The sequence below is a fragment of the Pygocentrus nattereri genome, chromosome 13 (genome assembly GCF_015220715.1).
Source record: "Pygocentrus nattereri isolate fPygNat1 chromosome 13, fPygNat1.pri, whole genome shotgun sequence".
NCBI classification, from domain to species: domain Eukaryota; kingdom Metazoa; phylum Chordata; class Actinopteri; order Characiformes; family Serrasalmidae; genus Pygocentrus; species Pygocentrus nattereri.
The window spans coordinates 20,547,425-20,572,927 of record NC_051223.1 but is presented as its reverse complement, the minus strand read 5'-3'; the positions used below and the strand labels follow the sequence as shown (position 1 = coordinate 20,572,927).

The 25,503-nt window shown below is 37.1% G+C and overlaps 1 protein-coding gene across 2 annotated transcripts in view; it reads right to left on the bottom strand.

Moving 5' to 3' along the window:
* The window catches only part of gabrz (gamma-aminobutyric acid type A receptor subunit zeta), a 39,263-nt gene that overhangs the window by 4,632 nt on the left and 9,128 nt on the right, over positions 1–25,503 (bottom strand). For both annotated transcript variants that reach the window (XM_017695957.2, XM_017695956.2), the window contains exons 3-8: positions 9,867–9,967; positions 9,525–9,592; positions 8,327–8,544; positions 7,382–7,464; positions 3,036–3,173; positions 1,435–1,587 (exon numbers count right to left, since the gene is read on the bottom strand). In XM_017695957.2, the coding sequence (XP_017551446.1) occupies positions 1,435–1,587; positions 3,036–3,173; positions 7,382–7,464; positions 8,327–8,544; positions 9,525–9,592; positions 9,867–9,967 (761 nt within the window). The remainder of the gene's footprint in view (positions 1–1,434; positions 1,588–3,035; positions 3,174–7,381; positions 7,465–8,326; positions 8,545–9,524; positions 9,593–9,866; positions 9,968–25,503) is intronic.

The following is a 25,503-nucleotide window of genomic DNA, read 5'->3' as shown; positions in this document are numbered from 1 at the left end:
TGCACATTTTCTCTGTACAGCCTGCACAGCCTGCTGCTTTAACATTTCACTCTTCACAAACACTCATATCATTCCTGCATTGTGAGCTGCTTTAAATCGTGGGAGAGAGGCTTTAAAACAAAAATAATATGCGTTTGATAACCTTCCCTACTTCTGTTTTACGGTGGTCATGGTGGTGAATGTGAGAATAAGAGCACTTGCATCTGTGCAAAACCTCTGATCATTACACAAACCCCCACAAGGGTAATTTAGTCCACTTTGGCCCTTGCAGTCCACCATCTGAACCAAAGGAAAGAGATACAATGTCTTCCATAATACAACCTTATGTCTATACATGGACTCATATACATCTATACATTTTATTTTATTTTTTGTTTTATAACTTCTTTTGATAACCCTTCCATAAACTGCTTTTCTGTAAAGCTGCTTTGAGACAACATTAGTTGTAAAAAGTGTTATACAAATAAATGTTGTTGCTGTTGTTGTTGTCTTTGTTGTTGACACTGTTCATGACCAGGTTCAGAGGTGGGTAGAGTAGCATAAATCATCCAGCAGCATCATCTTTGTACATCCAGCATTTATCAGTACAGGAGTGCAGCTCTGTTCTTTCTCTTTTTGGGGATTTTTTCTTTTTTTTTTTCTTAAAAAGTCCAAACTCAGAGATGTAACCAATCACAAAGCAGTACAAATATTGCAATTATCAAAACAAACTGAACATACACAAAAAATGGAAGTAGTTTCTAAATATTGAGCGACTGAAAAGGAGAAGAAAAAGTCAATATTTTACTGAAGTACTTGAGTAAACTAGTTACTATGAATGAAAAGCCTTTATTGTCACATAGTCACCAGAGTAACCAGTGAAATTGCGATCAACCCATCCGAGCACATACAATATGACAAGGGGGGGAGACAGGACAGGAAGACGGGAATAATGGAAACTACAGAGAAACAGAATACATTGGGTGAGGGAGGAGACAAACCCTAAGGAAACTCAGTCTGGGAACAGAGAGAAAAAAACCACCTCAGCATTAGCACACAGTTATCCATCTCTCCATCTATCCACCTCTGAATAAGTTTATACAGACATCGTTAGCATGACATGAAAGGCAATTTTAGTCAGTGGACAGCTTTTTTTTTATTTTAGAAACAGTATGTTTTGCCCCACCACTTTTGGAGGTCTGGTGTCACCTCTGCTCCTTACCACTTAAACTTGAATTGGTAAGCTGCAATAGGCTATGCTGGTGGTAGTTTCTATCTATGGACCTGATGAATTGGGAAGTGAACAGTTTGTTCTGAAACATCAACAATGTTTACATCAAATTTACAAGACAGAGCATATATAATCATTATATAGATGAATTGTTATAATAATTATATATTTTGCAATATTTAGTAGAATGAGGTAAAGTGCAGAGAGGACCTTTCTGTCCATACCTATACAGATGCGAGCAGGAACAGAGGACTGACTGATCCAAAAGGAGACCCAGGACAGAACAACCAGGGCGCTAGATGGCACATATGTCTCTAGAATGAAGTAAAGGATACTTCGCCTCAACTGGAAGTGGAAGATCAGCTTCGGGTAGTTACCTGTGAAGATGTGCCAGAATTAATATGGGGGACAATTTTGAAAACTTCTATATACAACCACCATTGTGATGCCTTGATCTGAAGGTGGTGATTCATCTGCATTCAAGTTTCTTGTGATGCTACTGTTATGGCTTCTCAGATCACTTCTATGCTGATCGCACTTAACTAATTCTTTCCTTTCCACCTTTTGACACTCAGGTTTTCATTTCGGCATGTCTGGCTAATAGCTCATCATGGATGGCAGCCCACCACCTGAAGCTGAATACCAGTAAGTCCAAGCTACATCCCTGGAACTACAGGCCCTCGCTATGATCTTGTGACATCCTTTGAGAATACCTTTGACATTCGGTCTGAAGATGCACAAAGCCTTGATGTAATTTTGGATGACCTGTTAAAGTTTGAACTTTAAAGTTTGTAAATTGGTCATACAGTTTTCTCCTCAACACCACCCAAAAGATTTGACCCATTTTCTCTAAGAAGACCAGAAAGATGCTTTTTTTAGTATCTTGTCATCTCAAAGTTTGACTACTGCTCTTTGCTGGTCTTCCTATGCAGGCCATCAAACCCTTGTAACCAAAATGCAGCAGCATGGCTTGTCATTAGTCAGATCAAATTTAAACCATGCTGACTTGCCTACAAAGCTGAAAGTGGTCATCAATGGTCAAAACTCAATCCATATCTAGAGCCCTTGAACTTTAAGTACACCTTGACTTGACCTGCTGTCCTTCAAGACCAGGCTAGGCACCAGAACAAAATCATTAGTGGGGTTTCTAAGAAAAATATTCTGTAGATCTTTCCACAGGAACCACACATTCAAGAGAGAATCAACAAGAAAGTGAGATTTACAGCAAATCAACAAAGGTCTGTTCATTTAGGAAATCTGCTAATTTATCTTCTCAAAACATACAGCACATACTTACAGTGCAGCTAATACAGAGTAATACATGCTATTATAATTGTTGTAGCCTTTTATATTGGGTGCGCACAAAACGCAACAGCAGCATACTAAACGTTTAGTTTTACCCTTTTCTGCCACCTGCAACTATAGACACATATTCAAAATGTAGCAGGTTTAGTGGGTCTTGATGATTGGTTGTTGGGGTACTGCCCCACATAATGACTTCCTGACACCAGGCCTGTTGAAGACATGGAAGAAAGACTGCTGATTCTGACTCCTGTCCTGATTCTCTATCCTTCTATATCTTCCACTTACTATCCAAACAGTAGAATCCCTTACTGTCTTCAAATACCAAAGGAAGACTCCTTTCTTTGTGAAGCATTTAAATGAGCCCAAATCTTGCTCTCACCGAAATGTGTCATGTTTTTAATATCTTATTTGTTCATTGTGAATATTACTTTTATATGTGAATATTACTATTGTCTGTAAACTGTCTGTATGTGAATATATGTGCTGAACTGGGCTAATATGTATGTGTATGTGGACATACCAGTCTCATAGACAGCTTCAGACTCTGAAGTATAATAGTCCTCCAGGGTGTACTGGGCCAGCTGTAGAGTATCAAGTCCGCTAACTGACTGGTTCCCCCGAGTCCAATAAAACACCACATCTTTTACATTATAACCCCCTGCAGAGATGAAACCACAGCGTCAATTAAAAACTAATTATCATCTCATAACTCCAGGGCTGCGAGATCATCATATACCCCTTGCACTGACTTATGCTTCATGGTATTGCCGATCTACCACAAGATTAAAATACTCAATCAATACTAATGTGCAATTTATAGGTTAGGCTCAGGCATAACTCCGTATTGTTTTATTAACTCAATAACAGCAGTCCACTGCCTGCTTTGCAGGTCTTCAGGCCTGCCACAAGAAGGCACTGTTTAGTCATCTAATACCTCACAGGCATGCCTCTAATTGCATTAACCTTTTCGCACACAAGGTTTTTGCTTTAAAGAAACACTTTTTTCCTGCATGCACTCTATAAAACACATCCTATATGAAAGCTGCAGGCCCAAGTTTCCCCCAGGCCAAAGCATATTTTACTAAAGAAAAGAGGCATCCATAATTGATCTGTGAAGGGTGAAGCAACTTTAACACGCTTGCTTTTTCAGAGCACTGCTCCCTATTTATCTCTTCTGCATATGGCATGTTGCACTGGCTCCCATCAAACCACAGAATCCTCCCGAATGTTTGGGTAAAAAATACTGAAAATGCTTGAGCTCTGAGTTACATAAGCAGAAAGAAAACGACTGCCCAGAGCCAAAAAATAGAGGGTGAGGGTTATTTAAAAATTTTTTGGAGGTGAGCTGGTGGCAGTGTGGAACTGGGTGTTCAGTGCGTGGGCAACGCTGATGCATTTCAACCCATTCTGCACATATCTTTCAGGTGTTAACCATGTGCCTCAGAATCATATAAGCAGACGATATAGAATAAGCCCCTTCTGAAAAATTCATGTATGCCAGGGTTAGTTAATGTGATTACAAGGGCCTGTGTATGTGTGTGGAAAATCCTGCATCATGATGAAATCTGCACAGTGTATGTGTTTTGGGACTTGTGCTTGTAGTGACTATGAATTTTTCACTGAAATTTGACCATTTTGATCTGGAATGTTAGCATTTAAACAAACCTGTATAGATAAAAAAGCCCTTATCTTACATTTTCAATATATTGTTTGATATGACTGAAGTTTGTGTGGTTTTGTGTATAAAAAATATTTCATAATTAATTGATACTTGACTGCTCTGCAGCCTCGTTTTGTCCATATAGAATTAAACAGGCTACAACTGTTACTGTGTCTTTAAGACTGATGTAAATAATCTATGTTCTGAGTGGCTGCCCTGTACTATGTGGGATGAAATGTACAAACACATTTTAAAGATCAAAAAACTTCATAAAATGAACTTTGGCCTGCCCTGTCAGCAGTAACAACACTCCCTACCGCTTGTGTGAATGGAAGGGCTAAACTGTAGCAGGCTGAATGGGTGGTCATCTGCATATAAATTTAAAATTTTAAATGTTTCTACATATGGACCTGATGGATTGAGGAGTATATAGTATGTTTTTCAATCTTCAACAATATTGCAGAAAAATGAATAAAAAGAAAAGAAATTTTGCTTTTCCATGTTGTGGGCTTTTTAAAAGCATTGACAAGAGATGACACTACCATTCAAAAGTTTGGAACCATGTGTTATATTAATAATTTCTGCTACTTCTACAATATCTTACACACTATAGACTGAAATACTTACAAGCTAGACATTAGCAGAAACTTTAAGTTGTTAGTTGTTTTATTCAGTACTTTTTCGTTTTTTGCAAGTTCATGAAAAATGATATACTGTAATTTGTAATTGTAATCTTGTAATTGTAATCTTTTTACAGCAATTTCTTCATAGGTTATGTGCTTTGACATTTGATCACTGCTTTTTAAATATGAGGAAGTCATGATATCATTTTGTATAATATATATAACTTATACAACTTATATAAGGCTTTCTCGATCAGTGGAATCATTCACAGTTCAGTATGGGCATATCAAAGCTTATTTAATTTTTACAGCTTCAAATAAATTACTTGAACTCTATGACAATGTCAAGTAGGATAATAGAATCATTTCATGCACATACATGCAACTAATTTGGCTATCTAATAAAAGGCCCATAAAAAGACAAAATCTAAATGTTCTCACTTATTTGAAGTAAAAATATATGATATAGCATTTGCACAATTTTAAAGTTAACATTGTTTAATCCACTGACCATATGTGGAAACAATGCTTTACTGACAACTCATATCGAAATCATTGTTTTTGTGAGGTCACGAATACCAAAGTATTAAGATACTTTATCCACCTATTCAGCCTACACTGTTATAAGTAAAGGTACTGTGCAGGTAAATGTATTGTTTATCAAGGTGCAAACAATGTAAATGTACCCTCAAAGGTACAAAAGTGGTCCAATTGTGTACCTTAAATACATTTTTCCAGTATGTTTTTTTTATCTTTTCATGACCTAATTTTTTAAAACTATAAAGATAGAACAATACAATTTATAGAACAATAAAATAAAAAGACTAGAGATAAGACAGAATGTGTGGAGTAAATACAACTCAGAAGATACAACCCCATTTCCAAAAAAGTTGGGACGCTGTGCAAAATGTAAATAAAAACTGAATGCAATGGTAAGCAAATCATGTAAACCACATTTTTAAAGGAAAATACTACAAAGACAAAATATTAAATGTAGAAACTGTTATTATTGTTTTTTGAAAAATAGATGCCCATTTGTGGATGCAGCGACAAGCTGTTTTCATAGACAGTGATTTTCAGAAGTGTTCCTGAGTCCATACAGTGATTTCTGCTACAGAATCCTGTCTGTTTTTAATGCAGAGCGGTCTGAGGGCCCAAAGATCATGGCCAGTCAATGCTGGTTTTTGGCCTTGTCCATTGCATCCAGATTCTTTTAATGATATTACGCACCGTAGATGATGAAAAGCAAAAGTTTGTTGCCATTTTACATTGAAAAATGTTATTCTTGAACAGTTTTTTTTGTTGCTCATGCAGTCCCTCACAGAGTGTTGAACTCCTTCTCATCTTTACTACTGAATCTCTTTCTATATACACATTCCTCTTTTTATATAGATTCCTATTACAGACCTGTTGCCAATCAACGACTAGGAGTTTTTTTAGCATTACACAACTTTACAAGCCTTTTGTCCCAACTTTTTTGGAATGTGTTGTTGGCATCAAATTGAAAATGGGCAAATATTTTTCAATAAACAATAAAATTTGTCAGTTTCAACATTTGATGTGTTGTCTTTGTACTATTTTCAATGACAAACAGGATTTAAATGATCTGCACATTGCTGCATTTTTTATTTATATTTTGCAAAGCGTCCCAACTTTTTTGGAAATAGGGTTTCAATGGATTATGGTGCAGTTATGTACTGAGATGTACCCTTGAGGGTACCACCCAGGTGACAAGAGGGGTAGTGACATGCCCCAGTGACAGTTTCGTACCTTTATTTCTGAGAGTGTACAGCAGATTAGCTCTGGTCACTCATGTTAAAGTTTTAAGTTGACATTTTAGCCAAAATTGCTTATTGAATGAGACACAATACAGAGCAGCCAATCAGAACAAGGCAATTTACATATATCAGCCTCAAAGGCTAAGTAACATAAACAGCCTGTTAAATTTTGTGGGATAAAGAGAGGTTGGAAAATTACTATGTGGATATGAATTATAACTATTTCAGGTGCATAAAGTGCTTTCCAGTGAACCTTCTAAACTTTTGAACTGTTTTATGCATCCTACAGTGGAGCACATGCTGCACTTTTTTCTGCTAGTTCCAGTGCAAAAATCTGTATGTGATGAATGTGTATATCATTCTTTACCAAACTAGTAGTGAATCAATATGTATTCGCTGCAGGAGATAGAGGAGATAGTACTGGCATGAAAGTACAGTGAAAAACCCCAGAGCCTTGTCTAAAAAAAGGAGTGAAAAAACCCAACATTTTCAAAGACCAAACATCTACTGCAAGCAGAGCAGTATAAATTAACAGGATAAATATATTTTTGTTCTAGATTACACACTCCCACAGTTCTCTGCCAGAAAAAAAACATTTATAATTAGTGTCTGGAGAATCTTCTCCCTTTAGATTATTGTAATGGTTAATTCATTATGTTCTACAAGGGGGATTCATATTAATATCTAATGTAAAGGAATACATTGCTTTCAATGTAAAAATTCATTCTTTCCTCCATAAAGCAGTGCAAGTTACAGAAACGCTGCCTGGCGGTGTGCGGATAAATATTTCATATGTGAGGCTTACAGCTCTCCAGCTGTAGTGTGCAGGTTTGTTTGTCCATGGGGTACTTAGTGAGGTCCATACTGCAGGCCACTGTGGTTGTGATTCTGTAGAGAGAGAGAGAGAGAGAGAGAGAGAGAGAGAGAGAGAGAGAGAGAGAGAGAGAGAGAGAGAGAAACAGAACAGAGACACACAGACAGAAAATGAAAGAGTAGGAGAAGGAGAAAGGGGTACAAAGAGGAAGAGACAAACAGATTTTTAAAATTACATAGGAAGAAAGTGAGAAAGAGAGAGAAAGAAGGGAGAGACAGAGAGAGATAGAAAGAGGAGACAAGGGAGAGAAAGAAGAGAGAGAGAAAAGGTAGAGAGGGAGAGATGATGGTGAGGAAGATGCGGAAATAAAAAGACAGGCAGAAACAGAAAGAAAGAAAAAAAGAATGAGTGAGATAGAGATCAAGAGAGTGAGAGAGAGGGGACAAAGAGAGAAAAAGTGAGACAGACAGTGAGAGAGAGAAAGATGAAAAGTGAGAGAGTAAGACAGAGCAAGAAAATGTAGATACAGGGAAAGAGAGAGAGAGAGAGAGAGAGAGAGAGAGAGAGAGAGAGAAAATAGAATGAGGTAGAAGGAGAGAGACAGAATGTCACTGTGAGTGCTATGTTGGCAATCAGCTCTATGACAGTCAATCCGCTGTAACGGCACTTTCCAGCTTAATCTTGCATGCCAGCTGCTCAGTGAGCACATGCTCTGCCCTGCCCTCTTCTCTCCTCTTCTCATCCTACCTCACTGCCTTTCTAAACAGTACTCATCCTCACTCTCTCCCTGTCCAACTTGCCCTCCCTCCATGCCCTCCTCACAATACATCTTCTCTTTCTCTTTTATCCCCCTCCTCTTCCTTACTCATGTTTAATACAACAACAATAGCAGGGTGTGAGTGACAGACTGAGAGACAGTGAGAGACATGTGAGGACCTGAGGGCGTAGAGCACCGTTCCGTTGGGGAATATCCTGATCAGTCTGTTCTCTACAGTGATGTCATGCAGGAAGGATTTCTTGGAGTCCACAATGAATGTGTCAGGCACCCAGAGGAGCTCCACAAGCCTGCCATCCAAACTTAGACTCTTATTGCCTTCGAAGCACAGGCGCTCATCTGTCCACCGCTGCCGCAAGAAGATAGTGGCTGTGTAGTCCTGAAAGGGACCCAGAACATACACATATATATCTTTACATTAGTGTTGTATATATATATATATATATATATATATATATATATATATATATATATATATATTATATATATAATATATATGCATATATACACATATGTGTATATAGTTAAGTATACATACATAAAGGGCCCATACACTACATCATTCTTGTATTTTATTTTGTCCTTTTTATCTCCATTTTTAAATTTATGTGGTTTTTGTACTAAAGATATCCATTATTCATTATTACATGATCATTTTTCCACCTCTATTCATCTGTTATAATTAAATAGCCTATTTTTATTACTCTGCCTTTAAGACTGATATAAGTTTTCTATGACACTAGCCCTTTAGATTTAAGCATTATCTTGATCCTTGGAAGTTGGAGTTAAGCCCAATATGAATTACTTTGAACTTGTAGCTCATTTAAGGAGGTGAAGAAATTCTGTCCTAAATGTGGGTTCTGCACTTAAATAGTGCCATGTTTGTGTTCATAAGAGGAAGAGGGGATTTTTTTTTACGTTTTAAATATAATGAAAACAGAAAGAAAAACCACCCATTGCATGTTTTGTTACATTTTGCAAAATTTCAATATAAATGTAAACATTACACATACAATTATATATAAATAAACATACAAAAAATATGAATCCTATATTATGAATTATATTATTCAGTTAGAGAAATAAAAATAAGTCACTTTTCTTCTCAAAAACTTGTTATACCCCAAATTGTTACAAATAGATATACAGTATTTTGGAATGAAACCCTTCAATGTATCACAGCCAAACATTAAAACATATGTACTTGCACAAAACTGAAACATACTTTTAGGTACTTATAGCTAGATACAGTATACATTTGTGTATACTGAATATAGCTACTGTATATACGTACTGTACTATATACAGTCCTTCTATAGGACTTTGTTCTACAGGATATTTTGCAACTTAGTATCTCACCATGTTGATCTCAGATATAGTGTCTATGCTGGCAATGTCCAAACTCATTCCAACAGTCACAGGGCCATCTGCAGTAGAGCCATACAAATGCATAGCATAACAAAGAGCAGCAGAATTAAAGGCAGGCTGAAGTGAATTCATGGAAAGAAAACTCATGCACATGCATTACTATAGTGGACTACATTAGCTCATGCCCGAGGCACTTCCACTAAGCAAAACCAATTCTGTATTCTGTCTGCTTGTGCACTTAATACTAACACAGCCTTTAGAGAAAATAAAACTTTAAAGATCCACTTATGTTGCTTAATTGTGTGGGTAAACGTAAGAGCTTGGCTTCCATACTGCCGAAGAAAGGCCTCAGGTACTTGTTGTATCCCTTCATCAGTTTCTGAATGGTGGGAGGCAGCACCTCTTCAGCGCTGGAGCTTGAGCCTTCGATGATCCTGCAGACACAACATGGAAACACTCATCACTGCCCTTTCTCACATGCTGCACTAAAGCATTAGAAGAGGAAGTGATTCATGTTGTAAACCTCACAGCTGTCATTTGGTTGTAAATCATCGTAGCTGTGTGATATAACCTTGAGTGTTCTATTGATTTTATTTTGCAATTTTGCAAAGTAAAAAGAGAAAAACAAAAAAACCCTTAACATTGTTTCTCATATGTGTTTTTAATTTTGGCATTTTTTTCCATCACAATAGTGGTCCTGGACCCTTACAGTAAAGCCACAATTGTTTCTTAGCAACCAGACAGCAGAATGATAGAGAAAAAAACAGGTAGCGTGCCTTTCTAGGCTCCGCCCACAAACAGAGATGGCAGAAGTACACAAGTTCCTTATTTAGGGAAAAGTACTGGCAATCTAGTGAAAAATACTCAAGTAAAAGCTGAAGTATCACTTACATTTTCAGTCAAGTAAAAGTATAAATGTAAATGCTCCTAAGTGTACTCAAAGTAAAAGAGTACAAAAATCATCGCTAAGTCAAATTTCTAAAAGAATATATTGTTATTGAGGGTCAGAGGCACACATTCCTGAAACCGCGCATACACATGATGGTTTATACTAGAACTGCAGGCGTCATCCACAAAAATCCACTTGTTGAGAGCACCAAACAGGTTACCTTTGAGATTTGAGATGGACATTTGTTGGAATCTCAACAAAGAAAAACAGTCAATGCTGAACACCAGATCAGATCATTCATTTAAGTAAGTCCAGGGCCAGAGTGGGATTTGTTTTCAAACAGGAGCTACAATGAAGATCAGCCCACCCCAAACTATATGCACGTATGTTATCAGTGCGGTTATCACTACATATTCTATACACTACATATACACTACATACATATAACACTGCTACCCTGCTACTGAAAAAAGAGCAACCAATCGGAAATCTGAATTCATACAAATACAACCAACACTGAAAACAATGATGTTTTTACATTTGTTTTTGGCTTTGGATGGGAAGAAAAAGGAAGAACTTAATCTTTTAATGCAACTGGAGCTTAAAAATTCAGATAGTGGTGAGCTGATAACAAACTGAAGGATTGAAGCAAAAACTCAGCAGAGTTGTCTGTTGTATCAGCCAGCAGCAGAGTGGATAATACTGTGGTCAGATTCACACAGTGACGCTAATCTCTTGAGGTTGAAGTCAGCTTATTCAAATGTTCTGCTCCACCTTAAAAAATCCTCGCTATCGTTCGTTCAGGCATCTGAACATAAACTGCTACATCATTTAAGGTGGAATGGAAACATTTTTATTAGTCTCAGTTACAATCAGCAACTTGGAGCTGTATTACTTGAGGCAGGGGCTGCTGGTTTAACCCTTAAATTACTACAGACATACACTTGAATGTAATATAGTTTAAACGTTGTTGTGCTTATATGCTTGAGTTTATTAGCTAACAGCAAGTGGCCCACCTGGAATTCTCCAGACTCTCCCAATCACCCATTCCGGCACTAATTAAGGCCTTTTTTCAGATGCATCATCCACAAATGTCATTTATTTCTATCTTTATAGACCACTGCAGTAACAAAGGTTTCCTACTGCTTATAAAATGTAATGTGGGCTGAGCACAGATAGCTCATATCTGTATTCATATCTGTATTCTGAATATTTGCATTCCATGACATCCCAAGCCTGTAAATGACACACAATAGACCATGAAATAATAACTGTTCCAATATACCTCATGTTTTTAATTACCTGAACTCACTCTAAGGTTGTGTCCAGTTTAAAAAGCTTTGTTTTAGTTAAACAAAATTACATACTACAGTTAATATATCATCCATAATAATAATAATACATAATTAACTTGGTTACATAACAACAGAAATATGTCTATTGAACATAAATGCCGTCTTGTATTGCCTACAAAACAAGCATTTTGAATTGCGGTTTTTGCTCTTTGGACTGTGGGTGTTCAAAATTTCTTGTCTCTCTATTTCTCTTTTGTGCAGTAAATGAGCGTCCATGTCTGCAGTGCAGTGGATCTATGAGCTTCATATGAGTCCCTGCTTTAGAACAAGTGTCCCCCAGAGCATAGCGCCATATGTAAAAAACATTTAGAGATACACTTATAAAAAAAAAGGCTGTATGATTGACCCCAGCACAACACCCTCATAAATATTCCAGAATGAAAAGAAAAGGCTTGGTGTCTCTGGGCAGAGTGTGAGAGAGAGAGAGAGAGAGAGAGAGAGAGAGAGAGAGAGAGAGTGCTGCTGGCTGCCTCTCACTAGCACATGTGGGAAACATCACAGCAGCTTACTGACTGCAGAACTCGCTTAACCAGATCTCTCTCACTCTCACTCTCTCTTTCTCTCTCTCTGAATCTGCCTTCTTCCCAACACACACAGCCTCAATCTCCCCCACCAACCCACACATGCTGACTCCACCTCGTTATCTAGTAGAACATACAAGCGTGCACACATACACACACGTGCGCACACACAGACACACACACACACACACACACACTGACTCGCTGTCTCTTTATTAATAGTAACAATGCTGGAGGGCCACCTAATTAATTCAAGAATGGTCATTGTGATTAGTTGAGTAAAGAAACTTGAAATTATTAATGAATCATGCAGCCCAGCAGATATTCAGTTGTGCTGTAAGAAGAAACACTATGAAAATTAAACATATTGTATATGTTGTCATCAACAAGAATATAATATAGCAATCAACAGCAATGGCAAAAGACATTCAAAAGTAACAGTCATTACACTGTTGTTATGTAATGATATATTCTTATTCTTCTTCATTTCTCAAACTTTTATCTGCTAACTCATCCCACAGATACGGACACTGTTCTGACTCCAGAATGTCCAGTCTGATTGGGAATCGCTTGTACACTCTCAGAAAAAGAAGGTACAACACGGTCACTGGGGCAGTACCCTTCTTGTCACTGGGGTGGTACCCCCAGGGGTACATCGCTGTACCTTTATTCAGGGAAAATAACTGAACCAGAATCCACTGAAATTATATTTTCTATGTTGTATTGACTCTGCACGCCCTGTCTCGCCTCCAGGCTTTTTATTACATGGTTCTGTTTTAAAAAATTAGTTTATAAAAAGATACAAATATCAACTTTTCCACTAGCAAAAACTTATCTAAGGCATACAATTGGAACTTAAAACCACTGTTGTACCTTTGAGGGAACGTTTACACTGTTTGTACCTTGATGAATGATTCACATACCTGCATGGTACCTTTATTTCTAACAGTGTATACAGCTTTTTTATCGCATGTATGACTTTCACAAAATTATTGGTAAATAACATTTTTTTTCCATAGGAATGAGAGGGGCTTGTGCATCTTGGTTATATGACAATGGAGTCCACTAGCAACTTCCTATTAACCATCCCAACAACCTAGCAACCCACTAGCAATCACCTGGAATACTATAGCATCTGCCTAAAAATCCCTTACCAAATACACAGCAATACCCTAACAACCACAGAGGATACCATAGCAACCTCTTAGCAAACACCCTAGCAACTGCTTGGGGTACTATAGCAACCATCTAGTGAACCTGAGTCGCACAATCACTCTTCGTTTTCTTCCAGAAAAACACATTACTAGTTACAAGTATGGAGTCAAAAAGAACTACCACAAAACTTGACAGCAAGTGACAAAATGAGAAAACTAAAATCACTGTAATCAAGAGAGCTGTTTACACCAGATGCCATGGCAGAGCTCAGTGTTTGTCAGATGTCCTGTTTCTACTTTTGACACGTCGCATCATGCTGATGTTCTACCTTAAATTCTACAGTTAAGCCTTCTGCCTATCATCAGAACTCAGTTAAACTGGACAAACACAGATGAGGATCCATTACTCCATCAGTTGAGCTGTATGACCCATTATCCAATTTTTATAAAGATGTTGCTAGGCAAAAGGAAGTATACATGTGTTAGACACCTGAAATGTGTACATAGATCTCCAAAACCATTTGCTGATAGATTTGTAGTTTGTTTACAATTTGTCTTGATCAGCCACGTAACATACCCAGTGTAAACATTTTAAGACTTTGTAATACGATACTTCATTAAGTAGTGATTTTTAAGCAGCAGGTCTAGATTGGAGTTATTTTTCTTATTAACTTTTTGGTTCTACAATTTTTCTGTCATAAATGTTTCAAAATCTAAAAATCTAAAAATAAGTTTGTAATAGACCTGAGATCAAGATACCATGAGATATGTGCTTTATCAAAGTCCTTTCATAAATCTAAGGTCATTTTGAAATTGCATTAGAAAAAATATTCCTGTGCCCGTCCCATTCACCCAAACTCACCACCATACTTTCTCTGCTCCTTTACAGTCAAGTCTATGTCTCGAGACTTGACTCAGATGTGTGAAATTTCAGGTTGAGAATACAACTGAACAAAAATGATGAAATCAGAACCACTAACATCAAAGCAGTAAATCAAGGTAACCTTAACTCTGTGACTTTGCATACAGTCATGTGCAGTCATAATTGATGCTGTTCTCCAGCAGCTCAGAGTGACATCAGGTTTGATATGGTTTCAAATAACAAGTCTTATAATTATAACCTGCAGTCGGATGGACAAAGCACTACATGCTGTCTTTGAAGAAAAGAAGTAAAACTTGAAATGGTTTGTTAGCATGTAGTTTGAGTAAATGTGCTAGCTAAAACAATAGCTAATTTAGCTGAAGTTGTTGGCTAATACAACTGAAGTTTAAGTAAACTAGAGATCACATTCCTTTAAAACTTACTACACTTTCAACTGGGTTAGCTCTTTAGCTTGCATACTTGCTATAAAAACTACAGAGTAACTAATCCCTTCAAGTTGTTTTGGCTCTTTTCTTTAAGCACCACATTTCAAGTGTCAAGTGTTTCATAATATAGACTAAGGGTTTTTCATTCTGTAATGAAAGACTCATTTTCTGTAGCTGTCAAACAAAAATACTTCAGCAGCACTGATGTCTAATCTACTTGTACAAGCACAACACACACTAACACACCATCAGTGTTACTGCAGTGATAAATATGATCCACCACCCAAATAGTACCTGCTCTGTGAGGGTCCATGGGGATCCTGACCATTGTAGAACAGCTTGAGAAGGGAATAAGAAAGTATGCAGAGAAACAGATGGACTACACTCTGTAATTGTGGTACGTGGAGCTGATAAGAAGGACAGTGAATGTAAAAGTACCCAGTTGTTGTATTAAGCAAAATTCATCACATTATCACATTATGTCATTTAAAAGTCAAAAACTTTGCCCACATCTTTCGATTTTTGGCTAGTCCGGGCAGGGATGGGGGGTGGGGGGACATGAAACAAAACAGATAATGCAATATTTAGCATTAATGTGTTCATACATCCCACTGCCCCTACCCATCATCAACTAAACTGAGCTAAAATTCCCAGCTAGCTCAGAGACCCTCTGTGATACTGTGTTTTATGCAGAAATACATCACAGTACGGATTTCAGAAACACACTGATTCTATATACAGATGATTTCCACAGTATACTCACAACAGCATACTGTGACATCATTTATTGACAAAAACATGAATAATCACATTGCCCACCCCTAGTGCGATTCATACCAATACTGTTTGTTTATGCTTCAGCACATTAGTATCCCAATTATACTGCTGTTAAAAAAAAGTCCATACAAGCCACAGGCTATGGTTTATATATAAACTCCACAGTGTGCACATGCTTATTTTCTCCATCACTTTCAAGACATCTGAAGGCACACACTTTTATATATAACACGACTGCATGCTGGGTGGAAATGGGCTTTCTAAATTATGCATTAATTTGTTTTCAGCAGTAACTCTACAGCTAGAATCTAAAAATATCCAGAAAACTAATTACAGTATGTTTGTGTGGGTGACTCTAGACACATGGAAGATTTCTGAGTGATTAACTCAGCCACCAAACTCGGTTGTACAGTCAGAGTCGGCTCCCTAGTGGGTTTACATTACATGCTAGGGGAGCTGAATTAACCATCTCACAGTACACTACCACACCTACCCAAGCAAAGATGCAGCTTCACCTTGAAATCTCTGTACTGCTAAGGTTTAAAAGTGTGTTTTTCTGCTATATTCTTTATTCTTTTTCTTGCCATGTAGGCAAAAATAATAGCGAATTATATAGATATTATTTATATATATATATATAAATATATATATATATATATATATATATATATATATATATATATATATATATATATATATATATGTATATGTATACACAGTTGTACACAACAGTTTGAATATTCTTGGTCAAATGTTTTGTGGATTTTCCAACTGAAAATAGGTTAACACATTCTCTACAACAGTGGTCACCAAGCTTGGTCCTGTAGATCTACTTTTACTTTCTGGTTCTAAACTGTAGTTATGGTTATAAACTGACTGGACACTATAGTGACCACTTTTAAACTCTAGGAACATAAATTAGACTGACATAAGTTAAATAAATAGTAAATCTACTTCAATGACCTTTAATTGAGTTGAAAATGTAATAGCAGATTTAGTTTAGCCAATTTCATACATTGTGTTGGATCAATAAATTAAAAAATAAATAAATAAACAATATGCAGTGACATCTCTATGTCCAGGAATTCAAAACTCTAGCTAATTCAATATAAAACCCTTCACAGAACATATATTACAGCCTCTAACCTACACTGTATGGGATTCGGTCACAGTGATAAATGCCAACATTGTCCAGCTTCAACACTATTATCATGCTTTCTGGAATTGTCCAGCAGTTATCCAGCAGTTTTGGTCAGAGGTCATGGACAGGCTATCAGAGATTTTGGGCCTTGTCATCCCTTTATGTCCCATTGTAGCGTTACTTAATGACCGTCCCTCACTTTCAGTACCCAATCACCTCAAATCCTTTATATTCATATCACTTACTATTGCCAAAAAACATTCTATATATATAACTGGAAGGGCAGAACCAAAATTTCAATAAAGCATTGGCTTAACTTCCTCACGTGTCACTGCAACTTGGAAAGACTCACAGCAAATTTTAAAAATAACAGAAAATCATTCAAGGAAACCTGGTCACAATTTTTGTAATAAATTGAGATCTGATTGGTCTCTCCAGGGAGGGTTAAAATCCCTACATAGGATTTAATAACTACTCACATTATGGTGACATATTAAAAAAGAAAGGGAAAGGGGCATTACTGCTTTGTTTATTGTTTTGTTAAGTGTTTGTGTTTGTTCTGTATGGCCAGTTTGTCCATTGTTAAGTGCTATTGCTGTCATTCTTATTATTATCATTATTATTATTGTTATTTCATCCTTTCTCTTTACTTCTTCTGTTTTTTCTATTTTTTGTTTCACTCAAAGCACTCAAAGGTGAGAAGGTGGGGGTAGTGTTTGGAAGGGTGTTGGGTGGTTATTGTGTCACATCACCTTATATCTATATGATCATTAATAAATGATGAGTTGTGACAGTAACAGCGAGGTGAAAAAGAAATAGAAAAAAAAATATTATGGGGGAGTTGGGGTGGTGGTGGTGTGGCCAAGGAATGTTGGCCCGGGAATGTAGAAGTTTTTTTTTTGCTTTTTAATTGTTTGGAAATATGCGCATAATTCAATTAATTTCAGGTAAAGTGTGATTTTTTAAAACATGTGTACATAATTTTCTCATTAAATCAATGACAGAAGTAGGTACACTGAAAAGCAAAATATTTATTAATGTGGAAATGATGTACACATTTGATTCAAGTAAATTTAATGCACCACTTTTTTCAGCACATAGGCTGTGAGGCCTCTCTGATGAGTGTGCAGCTGACTCCCTTCTACCTACTCTCTGTGGACACAGCTCTTCAAAGGATCATTAGGGTTTCATCGTCCATCAAAAGGGAGGCTTTCTGCTTGCTGCCCGTTGCATGAACAAGGGAATCCTGGGTAATTGGTCACTGAGTTGAACAGACAAGAATGCTGGGTAGAAACAGATTGTGTCTGCAAGCTCTGATCATTGACAATCATCCATCTCATCTGCATGGGCATCTGACAAAACAGCTTCACACATTCATATACATGAACGCGCTGTGATTCAGCTCACTCCTCGCTCCTGTCAGCATTAATACATATGACTGCATTTGGAGGGAATGACGCACATTTAAATGAGTTGTTTTCTCATTCATTGGATTCATCTTCTTCTGATGCATCAACAGCAGAATGGTTTTGTTGGCTGAAAAAAATGGTACATTATCATCAGGGATTTCCAGTACATGAATTTCATCTGAGACTCATTAGGCAAAACAGGGAAATGCCAAAAAGCACTGAAAGCACTGGGACGTTTTCTGCTAACAATCTCCCGAGTCAAACTGAACAGTAAGAATCATTCAGACGAGGCTTTGAAAACTCACACTTATCTCTTCCCTTTCCCCTTTCATTCGGTTGACTTTGAGCCAACAGTAGCTCTAAATCGAGCCTGTGTCTCTGGTGTTTAGATTGATAGACATGCGTGTGTGTGTGTGTGTGTGTGTGGAGCTCTCTTTGCGAGCTAGTTTGCCTCCTACCTCAGAGGCAGCTCAGTTCCAAACCAGACTGGCTGTGCCTCCAGTTCACATTATTCAAACCCCCTCTTGCCCCTATACTATGGTCAGGAGAGACAGCCTCTCCTCAGCTATACCCCCACTGAGACAAAAGAAACATGTCTTATAACACTCTGCTAACTCTGAGCCTCACAATGGGAGCCAACTGTTCCTGTACAGATACTGTATGTAACTATTCCTGAGTAGATACTATATTTAACTGTTCCTGCATAGATATGTAACTGTTCCTGTGTACATACTGTATGTAAATGTTTCTGCATAGATATGTAACTGTTCCTGTGTAGATACTGTATGTAAATGTTTCAAAATAAATATGGATCTGTTTCTGTATAGATACTGCAGTTAACTACCCCTGCATAGATACAGTATGTAACTGTTCCTGTATGAATACTGGATTTAACTGTTCCTGCATAGATACACTATATTTCCAAAGTTTCCAAAAGTATTCGCTCATCTGCCTTCACATGCATATGAAATTGAGTAAGATCTCATTCTTAATCCGTAGGGTTTAATATGATGTCGTTCCACCCTTTGCAGCTATAACTCTTCTGGGAAGGCTTTCCACATGGCATAGGAGTGTGTTTATGGACCATTCTTACAGAAGCGCATTTGTGAGGATGTTGGATTACAAGCCCTGGCTCTCAGCCTCTGCTCTAATTCATCCCAAAGGTGTTCTATTGGGTTGAGGTCAAGACTTGCTCATCCATGTCTTGCTTTCTGCACTGGTACGCAGTCTTGTTGGAACAGGAAGGGGCCATACCCAAACTGTTCCCACAAAGTTGGGAGCATGAAATTGTCCAAAATCTCTTGGTCTGCTGAAACATTAAGAGTTCCTGAGCCCAACTCCTAAGAAAAACCCACACGATAATCCCCCCTCCATCAAACTTTACACTTGGCACAATGTAGTCAGAAAAGTACCGTTCTCCTGGCAACAGATGGCCAGATGGAGAAGTGTGATTCATCACTCCAATTAGTGACATATCTATCCCATGCTGGTTACTCCTCTCTGACTCCAGGCTGAAAATATGAACAGTTCCTTTTTGATTAGAAGATGAGGTTATTCCATAAAGAAATGTGCGCTAAAGAAAAGAAATGGTGATTGAGGATTTCACTGGATTTCCACCAGGCAGTTGGGCTGGTCCTTACTGTGTCATATTTTTAACAATTGTTTAGAGTTTGGCTTATTAAGGGATTATCGTTAATGACTGCTTCTTTAATTAAACTGTATCTGATGTCTAAGCACAGTTGAGTTGTCTAACTTGTCCAATGTTCAATGTGAAGTAGCTGATATGATCAGAAAGAGTAATAAAAGGACCCAAATGTTTAGGCTTTTGGAGGGTGGATAAATTGATTGGGGCCTTTTGGTGTTTCAGGACATTATAATTACACTGTTAAAAGAGGAGAACAAGTGTGTGGGTGGGATGAAAACAGTTGACTGATTTTAAGGAGGATCCTCATTTTAATTGTGGATATTGCACTAATTAAGGATAAGGGCAGTTTATTCCATCTTTCTAAACTGTATTTGATTTCTTGTAGTAGAGACACATTGAATTTGTATAAATCACTTAGCATGGGGAAGGTGTGAAGAGATACTTCAACAAGATATTAAGATGATTAATAGGCAGAGCTGCATGTTTAGCTGGTATGTCCAGGACCAAGGCATCCCAGTTAAATTTGCTTAGAGGCAGAAACTTGGCTTTTGACCAGTTGATGGAGTAATCAGGCATCTTTCTATAGTGGCTGATCAGAATATGGACTGACGGAAAAGACTGTGAATGATTGGTGATATATAATAAAATGTCATCTGCATGTAAGCTAATTTTATGGTGGTGTGATTTTGTACCTGAGACTTTATTGCAAAATAAACACATTTTTTCGTTATTCAGAGATGCCACTGTAAATGTTTGTGTTGATTCATTTGGAGAGATTTTGCTGTTATACATGTGGATTAAGTTAGATAGGCTTCGTGTATTTTCTGAGGATTGCCTCCCTTTAATGAAACCAGTCTGATCTGTACTTAAGCGTAAGAAGATTACAGAATCCATTCTAATTGATAGAGCTTTGCTTATGATTTTTATGTCCAAGATCATTAATGATATGGGGTGGCAATGGAACGGTTTTAGAATAAGTGTGATATGTGGAGTATCCATGTGTTGAGGTGTGATTGCATTTTGTAAAATATCTGAAATTACTTCTACAAACAAAGCTAAGAGCCAAAACTGTGGAAAGAATACTGCTGGGTAGCCATCTGATTTCTGGTTAGGCATAAAAAAAGGGGCTTGGTAATTTAAAATGATATGAATTAGAATTTTTGTAACAGTTTCTGCACAGATGCTGTATAACTGCTCCTCCACAAATGTGTAACTGCTCCTCCACAGACATGTACATGTTAACGCACAGATACTGATATAAATATTCCTCCACAGGAATGTAGCTATTCCTACATAGGTATGCACATACAATTGCCATTGCTTTTTGACCAAATGTTTCATCCTGTATGTATATGTGCCAGCAATAGATTTTCAGAAATGTATGCAATGACTTATTATTATTTCATTGTTGATGTACTGTATTTTTAATTACTCAGTCTTAGAATAAATTTGTATGTCATGAAAATACATTTTTTATGCTTATGTCACACAATTTTATTATTATAAATTTAATCGCATTAGATAGTATCAGATGCTCTTTTGTAATTTTGATAAACTGAGCCATGATCATGAGAAAATGTTTAGTTATTATATTAATACTACATAAGCTTTAGTTAACATTTTATTTATTAAAGTAAAACAATTTCTTGTTTATTGCAATGATAAATTTTTCTGTAAAAAGTTTTACTGACATTCTCCACACTGTCCTCTCAAAAATTCTAGTGTCTGACCACAAATTCATATTTTGGGAGTTTAGCACCCAGATTTTGAAGGGGATTATATAGAAACATTTATTCAGATGTGATCTCATTCACTAGTCCCTCTCATTTTATCAAAGCAGCATAAACATTGTACATAGTACGTCTGTAATCAGTTGTGTGACTTACTGACTTAGCTAACAACCTCCAGCTGCTTTTGAAAATCTCTCAGACAATCTCATACCCATACCCAAGCCCTTTTTCAAAGAAATGTGTCTTTCTTTGTACTGCTGTTCAAAAATAAATATTTTTTCATAAAGTAAGGCACCATGTATGTCTTGTGCATGCATGTCTTGAAGAAAAATTACATCAAGTTATTTATTGGGTTTGTATAATGTAAGCTGTTTTTTTCAACCATAAGAAACTAAACAAAACAGATCAGAGAGAAGCAGAAGTGAATCTAAAATACTGAAATGCTAATAGGAGCAAAATTTATCAACTGCAGTTTCATTGCTTTGATATCAGTCCAATTAAAAAAAATAATTGATGTTACTCCAAACCAAGATGCTATTGTAGGCCTCTCAAACCAGGTCATCTGAACTCGCGCAAACAGAGAATCCCAGGCCAAGCAATTCCTTCAGAGAGTAATCTCTTCAGATCTGAGAGACTTAGTACTAAACTGTGAGCACTAGTGATCCCTTTACTGAGTTTTCACCTTTCAGTCTCTATTTAATATTTTAAATGTGCTGAAAGAGAAGCTGCTTACAACTTCTTGCAAAACTTTTCAAGAAAAAAATAATATATGTCATTTCTATAAGTACACAGATGTGTGCACAAATATTTGGCAGGGCCTCTGCTTGGGGTGTTAACAGCTTTAAGTTACTTAAATAGCAAAAATGTATACATATACATATATACTTATACATCAGGCATATTGTTTCCAATTCCCAAATTATGTCATTACATCCTAGTTGGGTAAATGTCATGATTTCTGGCAAATTTTACTTTCATGCCACCTCCTTGCCCAAGTCAAAGGTGTGCTGGTGTACCTTCACTCTACTTTCAGCCACTATGCTGCCTGTTTCTTTTAACTCAGACTCTTTAATATCTATTTTACATCTGAGGAAGTAGTAAGCTTACAATGCATATGTTTTAGCTAAAGCTTAACTTAGACACTTGTTTGAGGGACATACCCTCTGGGTAGTCGTGCAGACTGGACTGTCTGCTCAAAGACAAGTGATTGGAACCTCTGTACCCCGTCATGTAACACTTTATCCAATTCCAAAGTTATTGGGGTGGATTTACTAACATTTTGCACTGTTGCAAAAAATTTTTGCATTAAAAAGGGGCTGTTGAGATTTACTAAATAGGTGCAATGGTGCATCAGTGCCCATGAAAAGATCAGTCGGCTCCTTTTTATGCTTTTGCTACAATGCATTTCAGACTACAAAATATGGTGAGGGGCAAGGTATAATTAAAAAGAAGCACCTACTCCCATTTACCAAGACTTACTGTAAATATTGACTTTGCATTTATTTATTGTATTGTGTTATTGTATTTATTGTAAATCTACCAAGAATTCCTATAAAGTTTCCCCGAAGCACACAAGGTGTCTGGCATTGAGTCAGGTCTGGATGATGTGATGCAGATTTCACTAATTCACTAATATTTGCCTGTTGGAATACTCAATACTCATCTGAGCATGTTCAGTGGAGCCTTCCTGTCTGCTTGGTTTGCAGGTCTGTCTACAAGCAAGAGGAGGTGAATGGGAGGTGTATGCAGGGTGACAGATGGTGAAGCAGACTGGCACTGCTGTTTGCCCTTCCACCTCCTTTGATCTGCTCCAGAGGACATTGGCCATTCACAGAAAGCAAAAACTGTAGAGCGTTCTTAGCTGGCTCAGACTCACTCACCACCAGCATAAAAACACAGTCCTGAAGAGCAAGAACTCTGATGAGACCCACATCTCATTAACCCAAATCTGCCTGGACATGCAAGGTTAAGCCCAACCAAGAGCAGTAAATCAATGCATCCGAGCTAAACTGGGCTATCTGTAATCATGTTAGTGCTTTAGTTACTGTACCTCTGCAAGCAGGGATAACATTGAGCAAGCAGAGAAGAGAATGGACAGCATATGAGGGCTGTTATTTTCATCTGTACCCACACACACTCACACTGCAGTACAGCCATTCAAGCACGACCAAAAAGTCCTCATGGATTAACTGTAATTCCATCCTACCATCGCTACACCTTTTACCAGGCCCACATAATCCTATGTGAATGGATACTTAAGGCAGCTAGTCTTTCATTTACTGCCAAAGTAGCAAAAGCTAAATTATACTGTGCTTGTCTCCTCAGCGGGTACGTCATCGTGTACGCTTATCACCCGGGAGAAGTTGCTGACAAAAATGGGTTTCCGCCTCAGGTTTCCTGCTAGCGTGGTGCACTGCAGTGTTTAAGTCTGGCATCCTATTACCAAAATAAATACACATCCCACACACTACTTTAGGTTTGTCAGCAGACCTCCTAAGAACATAAGGTAGGTTTGGAAAATGACTTTTAAAGTCTGAAGGTTATCACCGGGTCATCAAAGCAAATGAACATGCAGAAATAGAGATGACCCAGTCTATAGAAACACAGCCCTCCAGAATTAATGGTACATTTGGTAAAAATTTGGCCAGAAAGGCAATAAAAAATATTTTATGTTAAATAACAAAGGTTGTTTAACAAATTGATCACTGAAGATATGACCTTTGAGTGGGGTAGAAAATTTTACAATTCTTATAAGCAGCTAATAGGCTTTCCCCCTGAAATATTACCCGTTTAAATATATATCATTAGATATATTAGACAACAATTAAAGGCTCTTAAAAGCCATGCATCACTTTAGGTTTTGATTGGATATAAATGCAGGATGAGGCAATCTTAGACATCTATCAATATAAGAAATGTCACAGAATACACAAATGAAATCAGACAAAGTGTTGCTGACCTTCATAAATTTAGCAGCCTAGTCCATCTCTAATATTAGGGCTATTAAGAAGTTTCAAACAACTATTCTAAGCCTGTCTGGAAGAGGACGTAATTGTATTTTGTCTCCAAAGTGCACAGGAAAGAGAATGGTTCAAGAGGTAAAACTCTTTCCAGGAGCTGGTTGCATGCTGCGGTCTCCAAGTCTCCAAAATTACAATTAGACATCACTTGCATGTGGCACAATCTGTAAAGCTAACAAGAACAAAGGTCTCTGCTTTTATCAAACCACAGTTTGATAAACTGTGGAGCTTTTGAAGCAGGTTGCACAGTTAGATGAAACAAAAATAGAGCTATTTTTGCAGCAAAAACCGAGTTGAGTATGGCAGGAAAAAAGCATAATGCCCAGTGTGAAGTAAGATAGTGGATTTATATGGTTTAATATGGTCTACTCTTTTATAATTATAATGCTAATGCAAAATGTTTATAATGGTACAATTACCCTAAAATAGTGGGTGACCAGCTGACCTGATCTCAGTGAGCAAGACTAGTCTAACTAACGCATAGCAATGCAATTAAAGCATTTAGCCAGCAATATTAATATAAAAAGGTAATGTTATGTTCATGGTTTAAATTAATTTCAGATATAATCTAAGACTTTTTCACTGAGTATGACTTTACTGACTTTAACATAAGGTGTTTAGCTTGCTGTTCTATTAATATTCATTATTGGCTTAAGCCTGGTAACAGAAAAAAACTATGTGAGGTAGAAATATTCTCCATGCCTAGCAATAATATATTATAATATTTATGCATCATGCATTTGCAAATTACCATAACCCCTAAAAATCTTAGGCTTACAGAAGTATCTAATAAAACTGTGTGCGCTTTTGTAAGTGATTACATATCCTAATAATTTTCTAGTGATTATGCAGAACATGCTCTATTAAATATCCGATCAAAAGACTAAAGACTAAAGATGTGGAAGGATCTAACAGTATGACAATGACTCTAAACATACCTCCAAACCCATACACACAAAAAATGATATACTGGCAAAAGAATCAAGTTTTTGTGATAGTCAGTCCCATGATTTAAGTCCAC